The sequence below is a fragment of the Lagopus muta genome, chromosome 8 (assembly GCF_023343835.1).
Source record: "Lagopus muta isolate bLagMut1 chromosome 8, bLagMut1 primary, whole genome shotgun sequence".
NCBI lineage: Eukaryota > Metazoa > Chordata > Aves > Galliformes > Phasianidae > Lagopus > Lagopus muta.
The window spans coordinates 19,886,975-19,905,946 of NC_064440.1; the positions used below are offsets into that span (position 1 = coordinate 19,886,975).

An 18,972-nucleotide genomic window follows, 5' to 3' on the forward strand; every position below is an offset into this window, starting at 1 on the left:
AATTCTCATTTCATAGGAATTCACGGCAAAGTTGTCAGCTGAAGTTTGGAACCTATCACACTCTATTTATATCTAACATGCTATAACACACTAAGACTTTTTATTTTTTATTTTTTTTTTAACCACCGGAAAAACATCTGGCAATGTACATCTGTTTCACAGTAAAAACAAGATATTAATACTACACAGTAATTCAGCTGCTTCCCAGCCTTTGGGCAAACTTTGGTGCAATGAGCAGACTCCATTTTCACACTTGTAAATTCCCTAAGAGGAAGCTGGTAGAATTAACGTGAGAATGTGTTCGTTTTCATATAAGTTAGGCTGTGTGGATTTTTTTCCAAATACATTTCCAGAGTAATAAATATAATCTTGTTGTAAAACTATACCCCACACTATGACTTAAGTGTTCAGTGTGTGTTCATTAAAGATAATGTAGTAACTGAATATTATAATGGCACAAAATGGAATCCAGATACAATTCCAGCAGGTTACACAATGCTGATCACTAGGGAAAAAATTGTTTCAGAGAGCATATTAGTACCTCACAGCAACACTGGGAAAAGTAATAAACTATAAATTGTTTTTTGTACTGAACATATATTGATATCCAAAAGAAGAGGAAGAACTTCCTTGTTACAGAAATTTACTCTGCTACAGGAAATTTACCTTCCGTTGAAATTTTCTGTTTCTCCTGGGAAAGCTCTTTAAATTATCAAGGTAGAGACTCGGTAGAAAGCTATTTAGCATAGAAGTTTTATTGATCATTTCTGCTTCTGGAGTGAAATTGTGCTCAGGTGCCTTGATTTCAGCCACTCATGGCTCCCCTTTAACTACTCCCCAACAGTTCTTCCAGATATCAGTGCAGGTCAGATGAACGCAGGCTACAGGCACTGTTTCTGCTATTCGGAATGGGCTAAACAACTGTAATGCCTCTGTACTCCCAGGACACTGGGAAAGGGCTTTGTGAAATGCAGGTCTTGAAATTATAGCCTAGGGAAGACTTAGCACAGACACTTTTGATGTACCCTCCACAGGCATCCTCAAACTACAGCTGAACTCCAGACACCACTGTGCACAGGACTGAGCTAACCCTGCCTGAGAAGACAGTTGTTTCAAGCTTCTGGTCAAGAATTTGGAAGCAACTGACACATCAACAGATCCTGGGAGCCAAAAATTCATTTGTTCAGTTGAGTGGGTGAAAACCACTTCTTGCACCTAGGACCATATGTAACATAACACATTAGTTGTTCTCCAACTCCCCCTGGAAAAGAGTAGTGTTCTTCCTTAAACACGTGACCACATACAACCGCAAACAAAAGGCAAAAGATTGTGTGCAAGATGTCTGGGACACAAAGAGTTAATTCTTCAATAATAAATTCTATCACCGTCCAGAGATGATCTACATAGTTCAGGCTATAATGTAACATGCTACTCTTAAAGGAAGTTGTCAGTGTCTGATGGGGTTTTATTGCAATTGCTCACTATAAAACGCACTATTTAATTACTGGCATGAAAGTGATTCTAGCATAAAGTAAGAAGGGGAAACGAGACCTGTCCACCTTTTTAACAGTTAATGCACTTGTGCACGTAAAAATACAATGCTTTTTCATATGTACTTTTAATGATGCGCTGCATTTTCTTAGATCTATGGGATATATTTTCTATGTTGATCTCCTTAGATATGATGCTGTATCTGAACCAATATATGATCACAACATATAATTTAAATAAATCTAAAATTGTTGAGATATAGGTCAAGAAGAGATTAGTGATTTTGTGAGCAACTTAACAGCCCATTAAATGGCACACGGCTAAGTGCTCAGCTTCTGAAATACATTATCTTTCCTAAGACATTTCAAGTTGAACTTCTAAGATAAGGCATCTATTTCTTAACTTAAACTAGCACTTCTGCAATGTCATGTATAATCTGGAACTTTACATTTTTTAACCAGTAAACCAGATTACAAAGCATCCATTCTGCAAGAGATACCATAATATAGTCAAAATAAACTAATACAGAACATAATGACAGGAAATACAAATATTTTTAGGAGTCAGCTTTTCAACAAAGCAGAGTGCAAGTCAGAGTTTGACAGAATTTTGTTGGTGTGCATTTAGAACCTACAAACTGTACACATACATGGCTGCACAGTATTTGTATTCACTGCTAAAGAAAGAACTGAACACGATGTGGATCGTCTCAATCCTACTGAAACTGAAAACTGTTGTTCTGGGACAACTACATCTATAAGGAAAGCAGTATTGTTTGGAAAGAGGCCAGATCAGACAAATAGCACAGAAAAAGAGATCAGGGAAATGTTCAGTGGTGGGAAGTTTTAGTGGCAGTGTAACACTTAAAGGACAAAATAAGTGGTCAGTACCTTGAGCTTCTGATATTGCCAAAAAAAAAAAAAAAAAGTATGGACAAACAAAACATTTTCTACATTACACCCAATAAATATAATCATTTCTGTTTCCAAGAAAGAAATCTGAATTGTTTACTGCCAGTATAAAAATGCATGGTTCGTTTTAATATACAATCAGAAATATTTTACTGTGTTTTCCAAATGAGTATATTACATATATTAAAAAAAACTTCTTACCTTCTTTATTACTATTATTTTTCTTATTGAGAGTAACGTGATTCCTGTTATTTTCATGAGCTTCCATAACTTTCATCTTTTTAACTGTGATAAAACTATGAAACAGATTCAGTGCAGGAGCACCATCAACAGACTATGCACTTCATATCATTCCTCCTTATTTCATGTAATGCTGCTCACAAAAATCTGAGATAAACAGACACTGTCTGATTTTTCATGCACTGAATTTATGGATGTTCAGTGAAACCCTCATGTAAAGATTTAATCAGATGCAATCAAGCTATCAAAAAGTGAGTCAAGCAGACCTGGTTTTGTTGCCAACAACACAAAAAATGCTGATGAGGCTCCATCGTCCAGCCACTTTGATTCCCTATTTGAGAGACTCAAGGAGATGGATGAATCTGAGAAAGAAGTTCTGTGACTCATCCATACTGCTCTGGGAGATGGGGGGCAGTCAGTCACGCAACAAGCATCTGCTGAGACATTAATGGGGACACAGCTGAACTACAGTGAAAGCAATTATCTTCTGCAGACCCTCTGAACAGATTAGGGGAAATATTTCATAGAATCATAGAATCACTCAGGTTGGAAAAGACCTTAAAGATCATTAAGTCCAACCACAACCTAACCATATTCATTAATAAAAGTTTTTGTCAACGCATGATGTGATCTCAAGACCGTTATGTCATAAAAGCAACACTTCTTTGTACTGGAGATTTCTACGTTTACTTGATCATAAATCAGTGCACATCCATACATGTGTTCAAACTCTTTAGTGGGGGAACCATCCAGCAGTAGAGGCTACGCAGAAGGATTATCTGCACTGCCTAAAGGCTAACATCCAGGAACACCGGATACTGATGCTGAAAAATGTGTATTATCACAGGAAGATCTGTGACTGAGTGGCATGAGGTGATCAGTATCACAGAATCACAGAATGGCTAGGGTTGGAAGGGACCTCAAGGATCACAAATCTCCAAATCCCCTGCCACAGGCAGGGCCACCATCCTCCCCATTTCATACTAGACCAGGCTGCTCAGGGCCCCATGCAACTTGGCCTTGAACACCACCGAGGACGGGGCATCCACAACCTCTCCAGGCAGCCTCTTCCAGCACCTCACCACTGTCTCTGTAAAGAACTTCCCCCTGACATCCAACCTAAATCTTTCCTCCCTCAACTTAAAACCATTTTCCCTTGTCCTGCTATTGTCTATCCTTTCAAAGAGTTGATTCCAGAGGTCCTTGCTATCAGGACTCCTGCAAATATTTCCATATTAAACCTAAGTAATATGTACGTATATAGTTTCTGCACTGGATCCTCCCCAACTCAAATATGTAATATGGATCAACATGCGTAATATGGATCCCCCAGTTATCATGCTACACAATTACTTTCATTTGTGCTTCCACAAATAAAGAACTTAAAACATTACCTCCAGTATGAAATCCATTTTCGTTGTTAAGAATATTTCCTTGTCCGGTGACAGAAGAACAGTAGGTATATCATTAGGTAGAAAAAAACAACTACAAAGTTTCTCAGAACTAACTGTCAATTCAAAGAACAAAACTACTGCTGCATGGAGCCACCAACACATTTGTTTGTTTTACAACCAAATGCACCATCCTCATCAAAATGATAATTAGACACATGTTTCTTTTGTGCACATCATGACAATTTATCCGTGTCACTGTTTATTATCTTACTGTCATGAAACCCTGGTGTAGACCGCCAGGTCATTATCAGTACGTGAGTTTAAAGCAGTATTTTGCTTCATCAGAAATGACAATAAACTTATCATTTTCTTATTTGCCAATATTATTTTATAATAGGCCAGCATTGCTTGGTGTTTTTTTGTTTTTTTGGGTTTTTTTTTGTTTTTTTGTTTTTTTTTTGTTTTTTTTTCCTTAGAAACCACTCTGTGCTGAAACTTTTCTTAAAACATTAAGTATCCAGTGCATCAACTAGATTAATAAGGCTTCACTACTGTTAAACAGATGAAATGGATTGCATCCTGGTGGAAAAAAAATGGGCTAGTAGTAACAAAAATAAATACCAATTCTTAACTGTATTTTCTATTACACAGTTTTCTAAGTTCTCAGATGGTCCTTTTATCCATTTACAAAAACAGAAATCTGTTTTTGAAATGCATTTTTAATCTTAACAAACCAACTCAAACACTGAGTCTCAGGTCATCTGAACATACTACATCCTACTCTGGGCAACCAACAAAGACACAGCAAAATGTAACAGTGGGGAAACAGCTTCGCAACTCAGAGCACAAGACAAAGTTTTCCCACCCATTCTCAATGAGAAGTCTTCTTCAGGCTCTCATCATCTCTCAACTTGGTTATTCCAGTATGTTTCTTCCAATTCTGCTAAATACTACCTTGTGAGATGGTCAAATAGTTTTACTCTACACTTCATGCTTCGGAGGAATACCTGTTCAGTACAGTATTATCTTCAAATTCTTCCTTCGAACTCTTTTTTACCACTGTGCCAGTGAAAAGCTGAAAAAACTGCTGTCCTCCCAGATCCATGTTGACTCATGTCCTTCTGCTCCCCCATCTGTATCCATCTGTCACCTCTCATCTTACACTATACAAATTCTGAGGACCAGGGATGGCCTCTTGCACACCAACCAAAGTAAAGCCCTCCAAAAGCCTAGGACTCCTGAGAACAGAGAAAAGCACTGCAGACCACAGCAAAGCTTGGCTGTGGTAAGAGCAGCTGCCTTTGTCAATGAAACTTCCCTTACTGCAGAAGGGAGAAAAAACCCAGCAGGCCTTTCTTCCCACACGTGCCTGCTTACATCCTCTCTTAACAAAACAGTGTCAGCTTACTGTGGAGGCAGACATTCCAAGGTACACATCAGTGTCTCACACAAAGCCCATCTGACACTCAACCATTTCTGTCCTTCTCATTGGAAAAAATAACAAGGTAAAGCTTTAAGAGATCTTGCAAAAACAAACAAACAAACAAACAAGCCAAAGAAAAAGAGTCAAAACAACCACTGAGCCAATCCAGAGCCTATTATATTTAAAAGAAATGCTAAATTTACTTTAATGATGTAATGATGTTACTTTGTAACATCAGATAAAGATCTGATGTTACAAAGAAAAACAGGCTTTTGCTGAAATCAGTCAAGTCACCACAGTAAGAGACAGAGCACTCCTCCAGTCCCACCACTGAGTTATTCTGCCATTCCCAGCCACCTGCTGGCAGTTCACACTCCCTCTCCCAGCTGCCTTCCTGGAAACCTAACATATTCCAGCTGTTCAGCTGTCCCAGGCCTTAACCCTTGTATTCCCATACAGAGCTAAAGTATCTTTTGCTGCACCTTCACTTTTCCCAAGTGTAACACTATAATATAAAGGGAAATGCAGCAATAGCAGCAGAGTAGCAAAGTCCCAGGCTGCAGCAACTGAGGACTTGCTCAGGCACAACAACCATAAGTACAGAAATAAAGGAAAAGAGCTGCTTACCTTCAGAAGGCCTCAGGGATCTCCAACAAGATCAAAAGTCAAGGAAAAGTCCTACAGTGTCTTTATGAAAATGAAAAAAAAAAAAAACCCAAAAAACCACTCTGGTTTTGATTTCAGTAATCCAAAGGAAAGCACATCATGAGAATTTCATATGCATCTTCTTGTCTACCAGTCTGTTCCCAAAAACTGAGGCCAGACACGAGTACTTAACCTTCAGCTCCACCCACAGACCAGGCAATGAGAAAAAGGGTAAATATGTTACTGCTTCACACATTCAACTCTTCAGGCTTCTATTTGCCCCTGAGGACATGAATGAGATACAGGATTTGATTTGGAATTCCTTTTAGATCAAGTATAAATTAGTCCTTGTTTCTTTTTATCTTTTGCAATTTGGGACTTTTAGATCTTGCCTCTGAAACGCTGTTAAATTGAGAGGCACTCTGAAACTTTTTGCTATGATATAATCATGCTGTGAAAGAAGAGTCTGTGTTGTCTGCCAGCCAAAATGCAACTGGCTTTCAAGACAGTTAAGATGGCAGTCACATGGAGTTTTGGGATATGCCTCAATTGAAAAACCTAATATTATTTTTTCTTCCATGGGAGAACTCGAGAAGTACTGATTTAAACCCTGAATTACAAACCTTTCCAATTTTTTGCTATTTGAAAAAAATTTCTATTTGTTCTGACTCTATAGGAACATTGGAAACACAAATTTCCTCAATTTTACTCAGATTTTATCCTCTTATGGAACTTAATATGCTCATAAAGTAATCTTTAAGTGACAGATTCATAAAATGGGTGCAAGTCCAAGGCATAGGAATACAGAACAAGAGACATGACTATATCTGTTTACCCTTTTGAACAACTGGTGACCCTACAGCCAGCCAGGCTTATGGTGATGCTTACATCTTTCTGATATGCTGTTCAACAATGAAGTTTACCAGAGTTGCTTTACCACATTCCTGAAAATCACCATCTCAATTTCCAAGAGCAGAATCCGGTCTATAAAAGGTGCTAAGTAAGGCATCAAGAGGTACTCAAAAGATCTGCTCTCTGAGCTAGCTGGCATTTTTCTGAAGATATTTTTCTTTTTTTTTTTTTCTTACTCAGATGGCTTCAAATGGTGATTTGGGCAGCTGGAACCTGGGGGAATATTTGCTTCATTACATATATTATTTAGTCAGCTGGAGCTGATTTTTTCTTAATATACAGATGAACACAGAAAACCTTCAAAGACCTTACAAATGTATTTTGTTTTAAATGAAAATACCACACTGGTATCATTAATAGCCAAACTAGCCTGTTTCTCTTAGCGTTCTATGCCTGATATGCCAATAATCTCCAGGCTTTATTTTGCCTGATATAAATTTTCATTAAGCCTGAGGAGGGCTCTTTCTGTCTTTCCTGACTGATTCGTGTTTAATTGGCCTCTAAGGATAGTAAGCTGCTTGAGGGTTCTTTTAGAATCTGTGTTTGTCTGCTGCTTTGCCAAATATTTTTTTTATTATTATTTTACCCAGCAGTTCGTTTCCATCAGCTTTTTCCCATTTTCCCTGCCAGAGACAAAGCTGCTACATTTTTCTCTTATCGTTTTTCATAAACACTCCCCCATCAGTGTTTTCTGAAGACACTATTTTTCAGGTAGCTCCACCTTTTCTTTCCAAGTCTTTTATGTTCTAGAAGACATTTGGTTAAAAGATCTTTGCACTCTGTCTCCATTCTAATCTACCTGAACATCCATAACAGGTGTGTGGGCTGACCACACTATTTAACCTCTTTTCAGCAAGGCCAAGCTGAGTATAATGAAGTCAGAACACAACTGAATTTGATACAGAGACACCATGGGGGAAAAACAAAAACAAAAAAACAAAAAAGAAACTCAAAATAAAGAATTTTGTCATAATTGTGCAATTTCCTGATTTTTTATTCTCTTCAGTGTGGGTACAGAAGCCTCTATTTCAGCAACATATTTCCATGAGCACTACTAAATCTATTATTTGCCTGCTGTATTTCTAATTGTGCTTTCATCATTTCAGAAATAGTGCCATTCTTCCACAGCAACTAGCAGTTTTTTAAGCTGCTAGCTCCCACTTTGCTTCATCAGGCTCTATTTGCAGCCAGTAGTTCTCTACACATCTTTTTTCTTTTCTGAAGTACATTTCCAACCATAAAGTTTGCAGCCATCTACTCAGAGATGATCAAAACATCCAAATCAATGGCCATTCCAATGGCTGAGTAGTCTGAGAGCCAAGCTTTGCCTAAGAGAGGTTCTGACCTGTTTCATGTGATATTCAGGTTTTCAGTAGTGCAAACTACAGACTTTGAACCATGACATTCTCAAACAGGCTGTGGGCCGCTGTGATCATGTCATTATTTTTATGTTCAAGAGCCTTTAAAAATGGAAGACACAGCTCTTGTAGGATTTGGTGAAGTTCTGGATAACACTGGTAGAAACTATATTGGGAGGACTGGTGCAAAAGTCAGTAAATTACTACACACCATTTTCTATGCCAGAGAACTTAGGTATGTGCGGGAAGGATAAAAATATATTTAATCTGTACCTTCTGCAACAGAGACTGAAGACAGAAGAATGGATTCCAGGGAGATAAAAAGAGAAGGGACAGAGAGATAAAGTGCTAAGATGGACTGAGAGATAGCTGACAGAAGCTGTCTGCTTTGACTCAAATGTAGTAGATGTTTCCCATTAAAACAGCTGTCTCAAATTAACACCCTGAATGAAATTCTGTATCCACTGAACATCAATGAAGACAAAATTCCTTGGGGAAAAAAAAAATTGTAAACTTTAAATTAAAACAAAATAACTGGATCAGTGTTTAAGACTGCCATTGGAAGACTTTCTGTAGGCTTTCTTGAAATGGAGAAACATATCGAAGTGAGTAGCTAAATGCAAGTTTAACTATTTAATACAAACATTTATGCTTAGCTGGCTGATTAGAAGTAGAAGAGCACGGTCTCCTAGTTTGCACACCTATAACCAAACTTGGACCTTTTCACTACCCTTGTCTTCCTCAGAACACACAGTTTTCATGCTCCAAGAGGTGGGAATCTGTCATAATAAGGAGAAGTATTTCATGGTCTTGGTAGATTTACATATAAAGATAAATCAAAAGATACAAGATCTTGTTTATAAACTCAGTGAGCATCAATTACTGTACCTGTGTGTCAGACTGTTTCTGAAGTCTTGGCTTGATAGGACCACACTTTGCTCTGCTATGCAGAGTCTTCTGCACACACTCAATTGACAGATTGCAAGCTGTGCTGCCAAACACAGAACAAGAAAAGAGCAGGAAACTTTTGGCCTCAGTCATCTTTTCCAGCTGTCGTTGCTTCAAGTGCTCCTTAGATTAAGCATGGGTTAAATTATACTCAGAAGGAAATGTCATTTCAAATTGCAGGGATCACTAATATGTACTAACAATGCTCTAGAAAAACAAATCACATTATGCACACGTTCACCACTCTTTAAGCATTCAGCCTGCAAACTGTTTACATTCAATATGTCAAATGTGTAAGGGTTTTTTTGTTTGCTTTGTTTTTAAATTAGGTAACTTTATAATTATTTTTAAAAAGCATTGTAATGTTTTACAATTATTTACATGCTCTGACTCCAAAACTTATGATCCCTTCTTAACATACCTGGTGTTGAACTTCAAAACCAGCCTGTTTCTACGCCATAGAAAAGGTTGTGACCATCAGGACATAATTTAGAGCCTTGCTCGAAATAATGAAGATGTTTCATTTAACTTGTTCTGTAGTGTAACACTGAAGGGAGCTTTGTAAGTAAATCCCTTACTACTGTCATAAATGTGGATGTGAGCCTAACTCAATGAAAACATAAAACTTGTTCGCAATCAATAAGTTATGAGTGCACATATTTAATTAGACTTTTTAATGAAAATTATGGTTTGGCTTACTTGTGTAGGCCTTACAGTATGAAGTCACATAGATTGGGTAATCTAACTTTGTGCCGTTTTTAAAGCCTATGCTGTGACTGAATACAGCTATCCACAAATAGCTCTTCTACCTTATTTAACCTCACAGAAGTAAAGGCTGCTCACAGTGACACCGGACCGCAGCTAACTCCTGGCTCCCTTTTCAGTTTATTTTTCACACCGTGCCCTTTACACACAGACCAGAACAAAGTTTTGACCACTTTTACCACAAAGCTTTCTGAATGCGGCAGATAAACGAGGCTGACAGACAGGAGGCACCTGTTGCTCTTACTCAAGAAGGCAGGAGGAGCCCAGAGGCTTCTTAGAAATTGGGAGAGCTGTGGGAGAGGCAGAGCAATGCTGAAAACACAGGCAGTGAGAGGGCTAAAGCTGGGAGGTGACAGTTCACCCCTGTACCTGCTCCTGAAGCCAGAGTGAAGCCTCTGCACTGATGTCTGGTATCATGCACGCTGAGAGGAAAAGCTGTAAAATATGCCAGGTCCTGCTATTTTAATCCTTCATGTAAATACCGAATGAGGGAGATTGTGCTTTTCTATTCTTTCTTTTTTTGTTTTTCTTTCTCCTTAAGGAAATATAAGAGAAGTCCTGAAATGACTTAAGTATTGATATCTTTTTAAAAGATGTGTTATTTAGAGAAGATACTCGAATAGCTCCTTTGGAAGCATTTCAAGCTGTTAAATAATTATGTATTTAGGACACACTATATTTAGAAAAAAACCATCTATGAATGTACACGGCAAAATTACTACTAAATCCTGTTATCTCAGGCAGTAGCTCTGGCATAAATAACCACAGAATTATAGGCCTTTTTTTTTTCTTTTTTTCTTCCCACCCCCTCCCCTGGAGTTCAGCTAAGAAAGGAAGATTTGGGCCTGTGTGTGACAGTGCTCACATCCGCAGTGTCCCTCATGTGCCTCCAAAACTAAGCCACACACCCACATACCTGCAACTCCAGCCCTCACTGCCCTCAGCCCCTGCTGTGCCCCGATCAGCCCTACACAGGAAAGCATGGAAGGAAAAGGCTCTTACACTAGGCTGTGGGTTCCACCCACAGGGCCCAGACACTTACCAAAAAGCAGGACCTGGTGCTTAATTTTCAGTCCACTTCCTAAACCCTGCTGTTCTTGTATTTTAAATGAAGTGATGGGATTCAACTAAGGCATCTCTCAAGTAACAGGCCACAGTTCAATCATTAATGCATATCTAGCCTCCTACGTTGTAAAAGCCTTCAGTAATACATATTTTGCTGGATAAAAACTTATCACAAAGCTAAAAATCCTCAACCTATAATGCATTTATATGGCAAACCTCAGTCTAGCACACATTGTCTCAGTTTGTGGTACCATCTGAAGGGGCAACTGACCTGGCAGGAGAATCATAAAGGGGAAAAAACAGTACACAATGCAGCAAAGAACCAAAAGGGAGTAAGGAGTGCTTTGAATGCTGGAAAGCTTTACGTGGCTTACAAACGTAGTGCTGAGATACAGCCCTGCTCCAGCCACACTAAAACAATAAATGCTTATTCATGTTAAGTCCATAGCAGAGGTCCCTGCTGTGATCCAAGGCTTACACAGTAAGAGATGCAAGCAGTGCCAAGTCAGCTTATGCTGAACACCTCTGAAACAGATGGACAACATGACCATAAAGAGTACAGGCTCGGAGAAATGGAAGGACTGGAGAAAAGCCTCAGTTGGTCATAGCCAAGCTAGCAATACAAGAAATGGCTTCTTACATTTCAGGAGCCATGCTTTGCAATGGTAAGTCTCCCATTCGCATTATTTGTAGCTCTAGAACTGCATTCTAGTAGTACTGAGGAAAAATAATGGTTTTAAGAACATGCAAAGTATCTCAAAAACCTACAAGGAGTAAAAGCAATAGAATTCTTTTGTATTCAGTTACCTTCCCTATGTACTATTAATGATTCACACACTGGCCTAGACAGAGAGAACAGAAATGAGGAATGAATTTAACAAGTAAACGTAGATGTGTCCTATCAGAAACACCTTCATGATGCCTCACCATGGGGTGAACATATGCAATAGAGTCCAAGGAACGGTTGCTTGCAGCTAAATGGATAGGCTGTTACTTCCGAGTGTGTGTCTGCCAAATCAAAACACAACCTGATAAGAAGAAAACATCCAGTTAGGAAACATCTTTAAAGAAACAGCTTTTGTGTGTACGTGTGTATACATTATTAATAAAATTCTATGAACAACTTGCAAAGAAGAGTAAGTTTGATAGAAGCAGAAGGAAGGACTTTGGAATGTGAGAGGCTGAGTGGCCCAATGTATGGCGCTGCTTTGGTTAACAGATTTGAACATTTTGTCCATGGCCAGATCAACCATCTGAGTGCTCTTTTCTTCTCATGGGAAAATTTTTCTTGAGAAAGATTTGGATTATACAGTGCTACCTATCAAACAAATTATGGTAGAATGTTACTTGCTGTGATCTAGCAGCCCATAGTCACTGCAAAACTATTCTCATTCAAGTACTTTTGTGGGAGAAAAGTCTTATATCTTTAGACGTGCCACTAGTACATCTAAGATTTAAGCTGCCAGTCCTTTCAGGAAGGGATGAGAAAGCTGTAACACTGAGTCTTGCTTTGGAACTTTTCTTGGTGGTGTCCATTTCATGTTAAGTTCAAAATCGATGCCAAGTGGGCCTTTTCAACTGAAAAGGAAGTATAGTAGGGAGCAAAGTCTATTTCCTTGCAGACAACTTCCACAGCATTCTTCCACCCATTTGGTAACGTTTGGATTTGAGAATACATACCCCAGCTTACCCTGACAGGCTCAGTCAAGTGCAAGCAGGCAATAATTCTATAACTGTGATAAAAGTGAGCTCTGGAATTACACAGAAACTCTGAGCCAGAAGTGTCTTTTCTGACTTTCAAGATGAAAAGTAGTGAACATAGGCAGAATCTCTTACATAAAATGTTTCCTTTTGATACCACCGCCCTTCAGGAACTGGATCACAGAATAACCTGATGCAAACCAGCAGTACCTATGGGCGTGCAAAATGGATACAGTTCCTAGCAGAAACACCGCAGGTGGCACAGGGTCTTTGTCTGACAGGTGTTCAGAGAACAATAGCTGTATAATCAGTTTGCAGACTCTGTTTTGTGTTTTCATTGATTTCAAAACATGTAAACAGCGAACTTCCCTTGTACGGGCAATTTTAGGTCCCAAAGACCAATAAACTGCAGGACCCAGCATACATAATTTGCAGCTGCTATCACCGTGACAGATCAAAAATTACCACCCCAGTGAACTGTCAGCTACATTTCTGGATTCTGGCTTAAAACAAAAACTCTTCAAATAACATTACTTTTCCAAATATGCATATACAGAAAACTGTAGCACAGTATATTTTGTACTTGATACCTTAAAGATAAATACAGATACTTTTGTTCCAAACACAAAAGCTGAGACACTGTGCAAAATAAATAATTAACAGCACAGTTCTAACTTCACATTTTTCTAATTTAACTGCTGGTCCCTTTTGGAACAATTTTTGGGACTGCACAGAGCACTTACACATCTAACTGTGATTCTAGCAGATGTCCCACAAACGTGGATCTTAGGAAAAATGTACCAGAATGTACTGCAGTAGTGATGAACAGCAATTTTAGAGCATCAAATGGTGGTAGTCTTTTTATAGAAAAGATAATCTGCCAGAGAAGATCTGAGCCAGCCACATCAGCCTCTTCCACGCTATTCACGAATGCACACCGTGCACTTCTGGTGGTGATGGCAGTGGTAAAAAGCTAGAGGAAAGAGAGTCACATCCCATTCACCTTTAAAGAAACTAACAGCTATTTAACAGGTGACTGTTTTGTCCATGTCCTCACTAATACCATAACTTATTAGAAAACATACCAGTTTTCCTGAAGTCCCACCATGGGAGGGCTCACCATAAATGATTCCAGAATCTCAAAATACCTCAAACCGAAGCCTGATATTTCTTGTTAGGAGGAGCTGAAAGAAGAGATCTTCTGAGTCTCTTCTGAGAGAAAAAAAATCCATATCTTAAAACCAGAAAATGTGCTCTTCACAATTGTTTCATCCTCCCAACAATCATGTTCCTTCTTGGCCCAGTAATTAGCAATGATTAAAACCTTTTCTCTGCAAGAATTGGTTGTACTTCATAAATAACAAGGATCAAACCATATCATTCAGGAACAAGCCCAGAAATTCTTAGATTATAGCAAATCTATGTCCAGACTTCGTACTTACTGAAAATGAATACCCTGCTCTTGAAATTGAAATCATAGGCCTTTCAAGCTCATGCTGTTGCAGAACCAGTTCTAAGGTCTTTTTAATAAGCAATTACATCAAGCCTCAAGAGATAAAACATCCAGTGATCTTAAGATTACATACCAAAAATCTGTAACAAAAGCCTCCTATGAAAATAACTACACAAAACGGTATAGATTTTACCAACAAGCAAGAAAAATGGCAAGCAAGCATCTTCAAGAACACATGAAGAATTGTGATTCACAGGTAAGCTCAGAAAGTCTTCTACAGATGGCACAGTTCTGCTGTGGTATCATATGACTGGCATCCTTGGTGCTAAGGATGAGCAGAGACATTTCAAAAGTCATTACCATGCAACATGCGGAAACACAGCAGCATTCTTGAATATAAGCACCATGGCTGCAAGCCATTAGCCAGATGGCCCTTATACTGTAGGCTTTCCATCAGATTTTACAACACATTTCCAATTTCTTTCTTCCAAAACTTCTATCTTTCAAAGCTACGTAGCAACAAAATATTCCCTTAAACTGTCGCCACCTAAAATGCTCTGTGAACCAAACAGCTATTAGAAACCAAACCCACTCCACCTACCCAAAAGGAGATGGATTCAGAGAACATTAAAATATTCACAGCATCAGTGGAACGGTGCAAGTTTAAGCAGAACTCTCTCATCTCCTATGCCTGCCAATTCCCAACCAATTTCATTCTCTCATTTTATTAAACAGAAGATTAAACTGATGGTGAATTAACTCTCTTTTCCCTGTACCTGTCAAATCCTGTTTCTCTGAGTCTCCAAAGATTTGCATTTATTCTTTCTGCCATTAAACTGCAAATGCAGAAAATCTTCCTTTCATGATTTTTCCAATTCTCCTCAGCTGAGCTCTACATGGCTTATCTTAAATTATCCTAGTCCGTTCTCTGGCAGTTTGATACTTCAAGACTTTAGACTTCTTTTGTCACAAATACAAGCTTTACACCTTCATCCTAGCACCAAACACAACAATTAGTCTCTTTGTCTCAGTTCTCACTGGTCTTATTTTCTCCAACAAAAACTTTCACCTCAATCTTCCAGCCTCGCTTTTTAAGCTCGCAGGCTTTTTCCCCATGTACTTACTACTTCTTCCCATGATTTAAGCAAAAGGCCACTGTAATTCTTGTACACCATGAAGTTCACCATGAAGTCTGTATGTATTGTTGCATTTAAGCATCATGGGATCTAAAAACAACTTTCTATAGGATAGGGCTTGTATTTTCTTCATGCTCTACTCATCTCAATGACAAAGCACAGATCCTCCAGTACTGTACCTGAATGCCTGGGCACTCGTGTACTAGAAAGAGGTGATATCTTACCATCTCTGCACCCGTGAGGAGAGGAAACACCATTTTTATTTCCCACCACCCATTTCCTACCATCTCAAAAAAGGAAATATCCCAGGCAATTAAGATACATTATGAAATTACATCTTATCCATTAAAGAAAGAAGTACAGTACACTCAAGTCAAAAGAAAAAAAAAATAGTGTTTTATTAACTACCACACTGTTATAATACACTTTAAACGTACAATAAGGTAGCCTTTAAATTTGAGGTGGTTTTTAGAATAACAAATGAACAGATTTCCAAATGTTTGTAAATAGGTGAACTGCAGTAATTATTGTTGTACATTTTTGGAAAATGGTATAGCACTTATAGACTGGCTATATAACTTCATTTTGTACATTTTCTATAATTGAAAATATAAACAGTAATTAAAAAAAGAAAATTCAGCATAATAAAAAACATATATGTTTATCAGTTAAATGTACTGGATACATACAATTTTTAAGGGAAGAAGCAAAAAAGGAAAGATGGCTGATATTTAAATGCAGATTGACTAACCAAAAACTAAACAACAAACAAATAAAAACCTCATAAAACCCCTAGTTCACTATGACTATATCCATATGTTTAGGAGTACTGTCAATATGGAAGTGATCTTTCCGTTGTACTTGCATATGTTATATTTTACTGGTAATTTACATGATGGCTTTTAAGGCCCTGGCAGACAGATGATTTTGGAAAAAGATTTGATAAAAATCACTGCTGAGACGCAATACACCTTATTTTTGGTCCTCCAATGTTCAAAGAAGGGATATACTTCACTATAACATTTGCCTTACCACCCAAATGCCTCAACCTATACATACTTTTTTTTTTTTTTTTTAAACATTTTAAGTTTTTTTTAACATTGGTTATATTGCCCACCTTGGTTATTGAAAGAATATTAACAAGACATCATTTTGGCAAATTAAATCTTAAACATGGCTTTTCAATAGGATTTAAAAGGTGACTATCCCTATAGTTCCATGTTAAAATGTAGTTTTCAAAATCTTACAAGAGTAATGCTTAAAATATTGTACATAGTTAACCTAATTAAAATAATTAGCTTCAAAATGACAAGTTGATGAGCTAAGTAAAGCCTACACTATGTAACATTTGCTTGGAAACTTGATTTGTCAGTTATGCATAATAAAAATTCCAGTCATCAAGAAAATTACAAAATTTCTTTTATCATAACATGATTTCTTTTCACTCATCAACTTCTTTTATCTTACAATAGATAAATACCAACATGTTCTCATTTTTTTTTAATTTTTTTTACACTAAACCACACAGGATTGATGCATTTGGTTAGACTACCATTTTACCATTTCCATCGTTAAATTCTTTTTTTTTTTTTTTTAATATAACTTGGTAAAATTTCATCTCTTCTAGATTCCAAAAGTACCTACAAAACCCATGCAATTTTACCATTTTAATATACTATGGAATATCATACAAAGTAAGGCATTTCAGTGTCATGTATAACCAAGTTACTGTCAATCCAAAAATTTCTGCACATCAATAAAAAGATATCTAAGAACTTAGGAACAATATTCTTCTCACTACTGTATAAAAATAACCACAATTAATAGGTATCTTGTGTAATATTTACTCCATTGTCTCGTTTCCCGAAACTGTGACAAGCTGTAAAGGTATTTCAGTGTTGGTAAGAATATCTTGATTGCTGGTGCCAGATGTATTAACAGTTCCTATTCCTGAAACAGAACCTTGTTGAATATTTGCAAGGATAAGTGTTGTTCCTCCTGCAGTAATCAAAGTATCATCAGATGTTGCTTCTACTGATGCCAGCACTGTACTGCTGGAGTGAATACCTTTCTTATTCTGGTGTGTTTTAATGTGTTTGGCAAGGTGGTCACTTCTCATGAAGCGTTTTGAACATTCTGGACAGACAAATTTCTTCTCACCTGTTATACAAGACAAAAAAAGACAAAAGGAGAAACATGAACTCTGCGCTCCAGTGCTCTAACAAGAAACTAGAAGATATGGAATGATGCACCATCAATGTGCGCTTCCTTCATTTCCTAAATTATACATAAATCCCCTGGACATCTAGCCTTCCATTTTCTTTTCTTTCTGCTTTAAAAAAGAAAAGAAAAAACAAAACAAAACCACAACAGTTCTCATCCAGTTCAAACAAATGAAACTCATTGTTGAACCTGAATCAATGTATTTTGATTAAAGTAATTTAAATATTGTCAGTTCTCACTCAGAAAGGTTGCTGCTTTTCCTCCTCAGAGCTACCGAAATGTACACCTAACCAAACCAAAAGCATCCAATATTAGCTGATTTTAGAAGTACTGCACTACATAAAAATCAATCCAATCCAAAAGATCTGTTTTCCTCTTAAAACCTATTTATCCAAGCCCTCTCCATGACATTTTTGTAGTGAAAGGCTCCAGAATCAAAGATTGGAAACCTGTGTGTGTTCTTCGGTGCCGCTGAAGCTCATCGCTGCGGGTGAACCTTTTGCCACAGAACATCCAATTACAAACAAATGGACGCTCTCCAGAATGCCAGCGGAGATGAGCTCTCAAATGTGAAGTCTTCCCATACACTTTGCCACACCCTGGTATGTGACAAATGTGTTGCTTCTTTTTTCCCAAGTTGGAGCCTCTGTTAAAAAAATAATAATAATAAAAGTGAATTTATTCATTCTGATCTCCTAAACAGTGGCCATAAATGTAAGTGAGGTTAGATATACCAATGTCTGCAAACAAATCTGAGCAGATTCTTATTTTTGTTTCAAATAAAAAGTATGCTCCACAAGAAGGTGGAACTAAATTCTATAGTGACATCCCACAAACTATAAATTCAACAGCATGTAAAGTTTAGGTAATAGAAATGTAATCCTCAATGAACATACATGTTTATAAAACTGGAAATAAAATCATTACAGCAGTTTGTACTACTTTCAAGCTGAAGCGCTCATATTTTAAATTTATCCCAATTTCATTTTTGACCAAAAAAAAACCCAAACAAAAAAAACCACAACAAAAACAAATAACTGCAATTGCCAAAAGGGAAACTACAGATTTTGGCAACTGGGAGCAGAACAGATGGGACTTTTGGCATCTTGGGGAAACTCAAGAAGCAGTTGAGGGTCACAGAATAAGCATCCTAACCTGTGTATTTCCAGTACGAGGAGTGGCAGTGAAATTATTGATCTTGCTGATATTTACATTAATTCCTTGGTATTTCAGAAATAAAATTCTTAACAATGAACACATCATTAACAGGCAGTATAATCCAGACTCCTGAGCTTGATACCTATTTT

The 18,972-nt window shown here is 37.6% G+C and overlaps 1 protein-coding gene across 2 annotated transcripts in view; it reads right to left on the reverse strand.

Moving 5' to 3' along the window:
- Positions 1–17,013: 17,013 nt before the first annotated feature.
- Positions 17,014–18,972, reverse strand: part of SP3 (Sp3 transcription factor) — a 30,099-nt gene continuing 28,140 nt past the window's right edge. For both annotated transcript variants that reach the window (XM_048952495.1, XM_048952493.1), the window contains 2 exons: positions 18,115–18,311; positions 17,014–17,602 (listed from right to left, as the gene is read on the reverse strand). In XM_048952495.1, the coding sequence (XP_048808452.1) occupies positions 17,286–17,602; positions 18,115–18,311 (514 nt within the window). In that variant the 3' untranslated portion in view covers positions 17,014–17,285. The remainder of the gene's footprint in view (positions 17,603–18,114; positions 18,312–18,972) is intronic.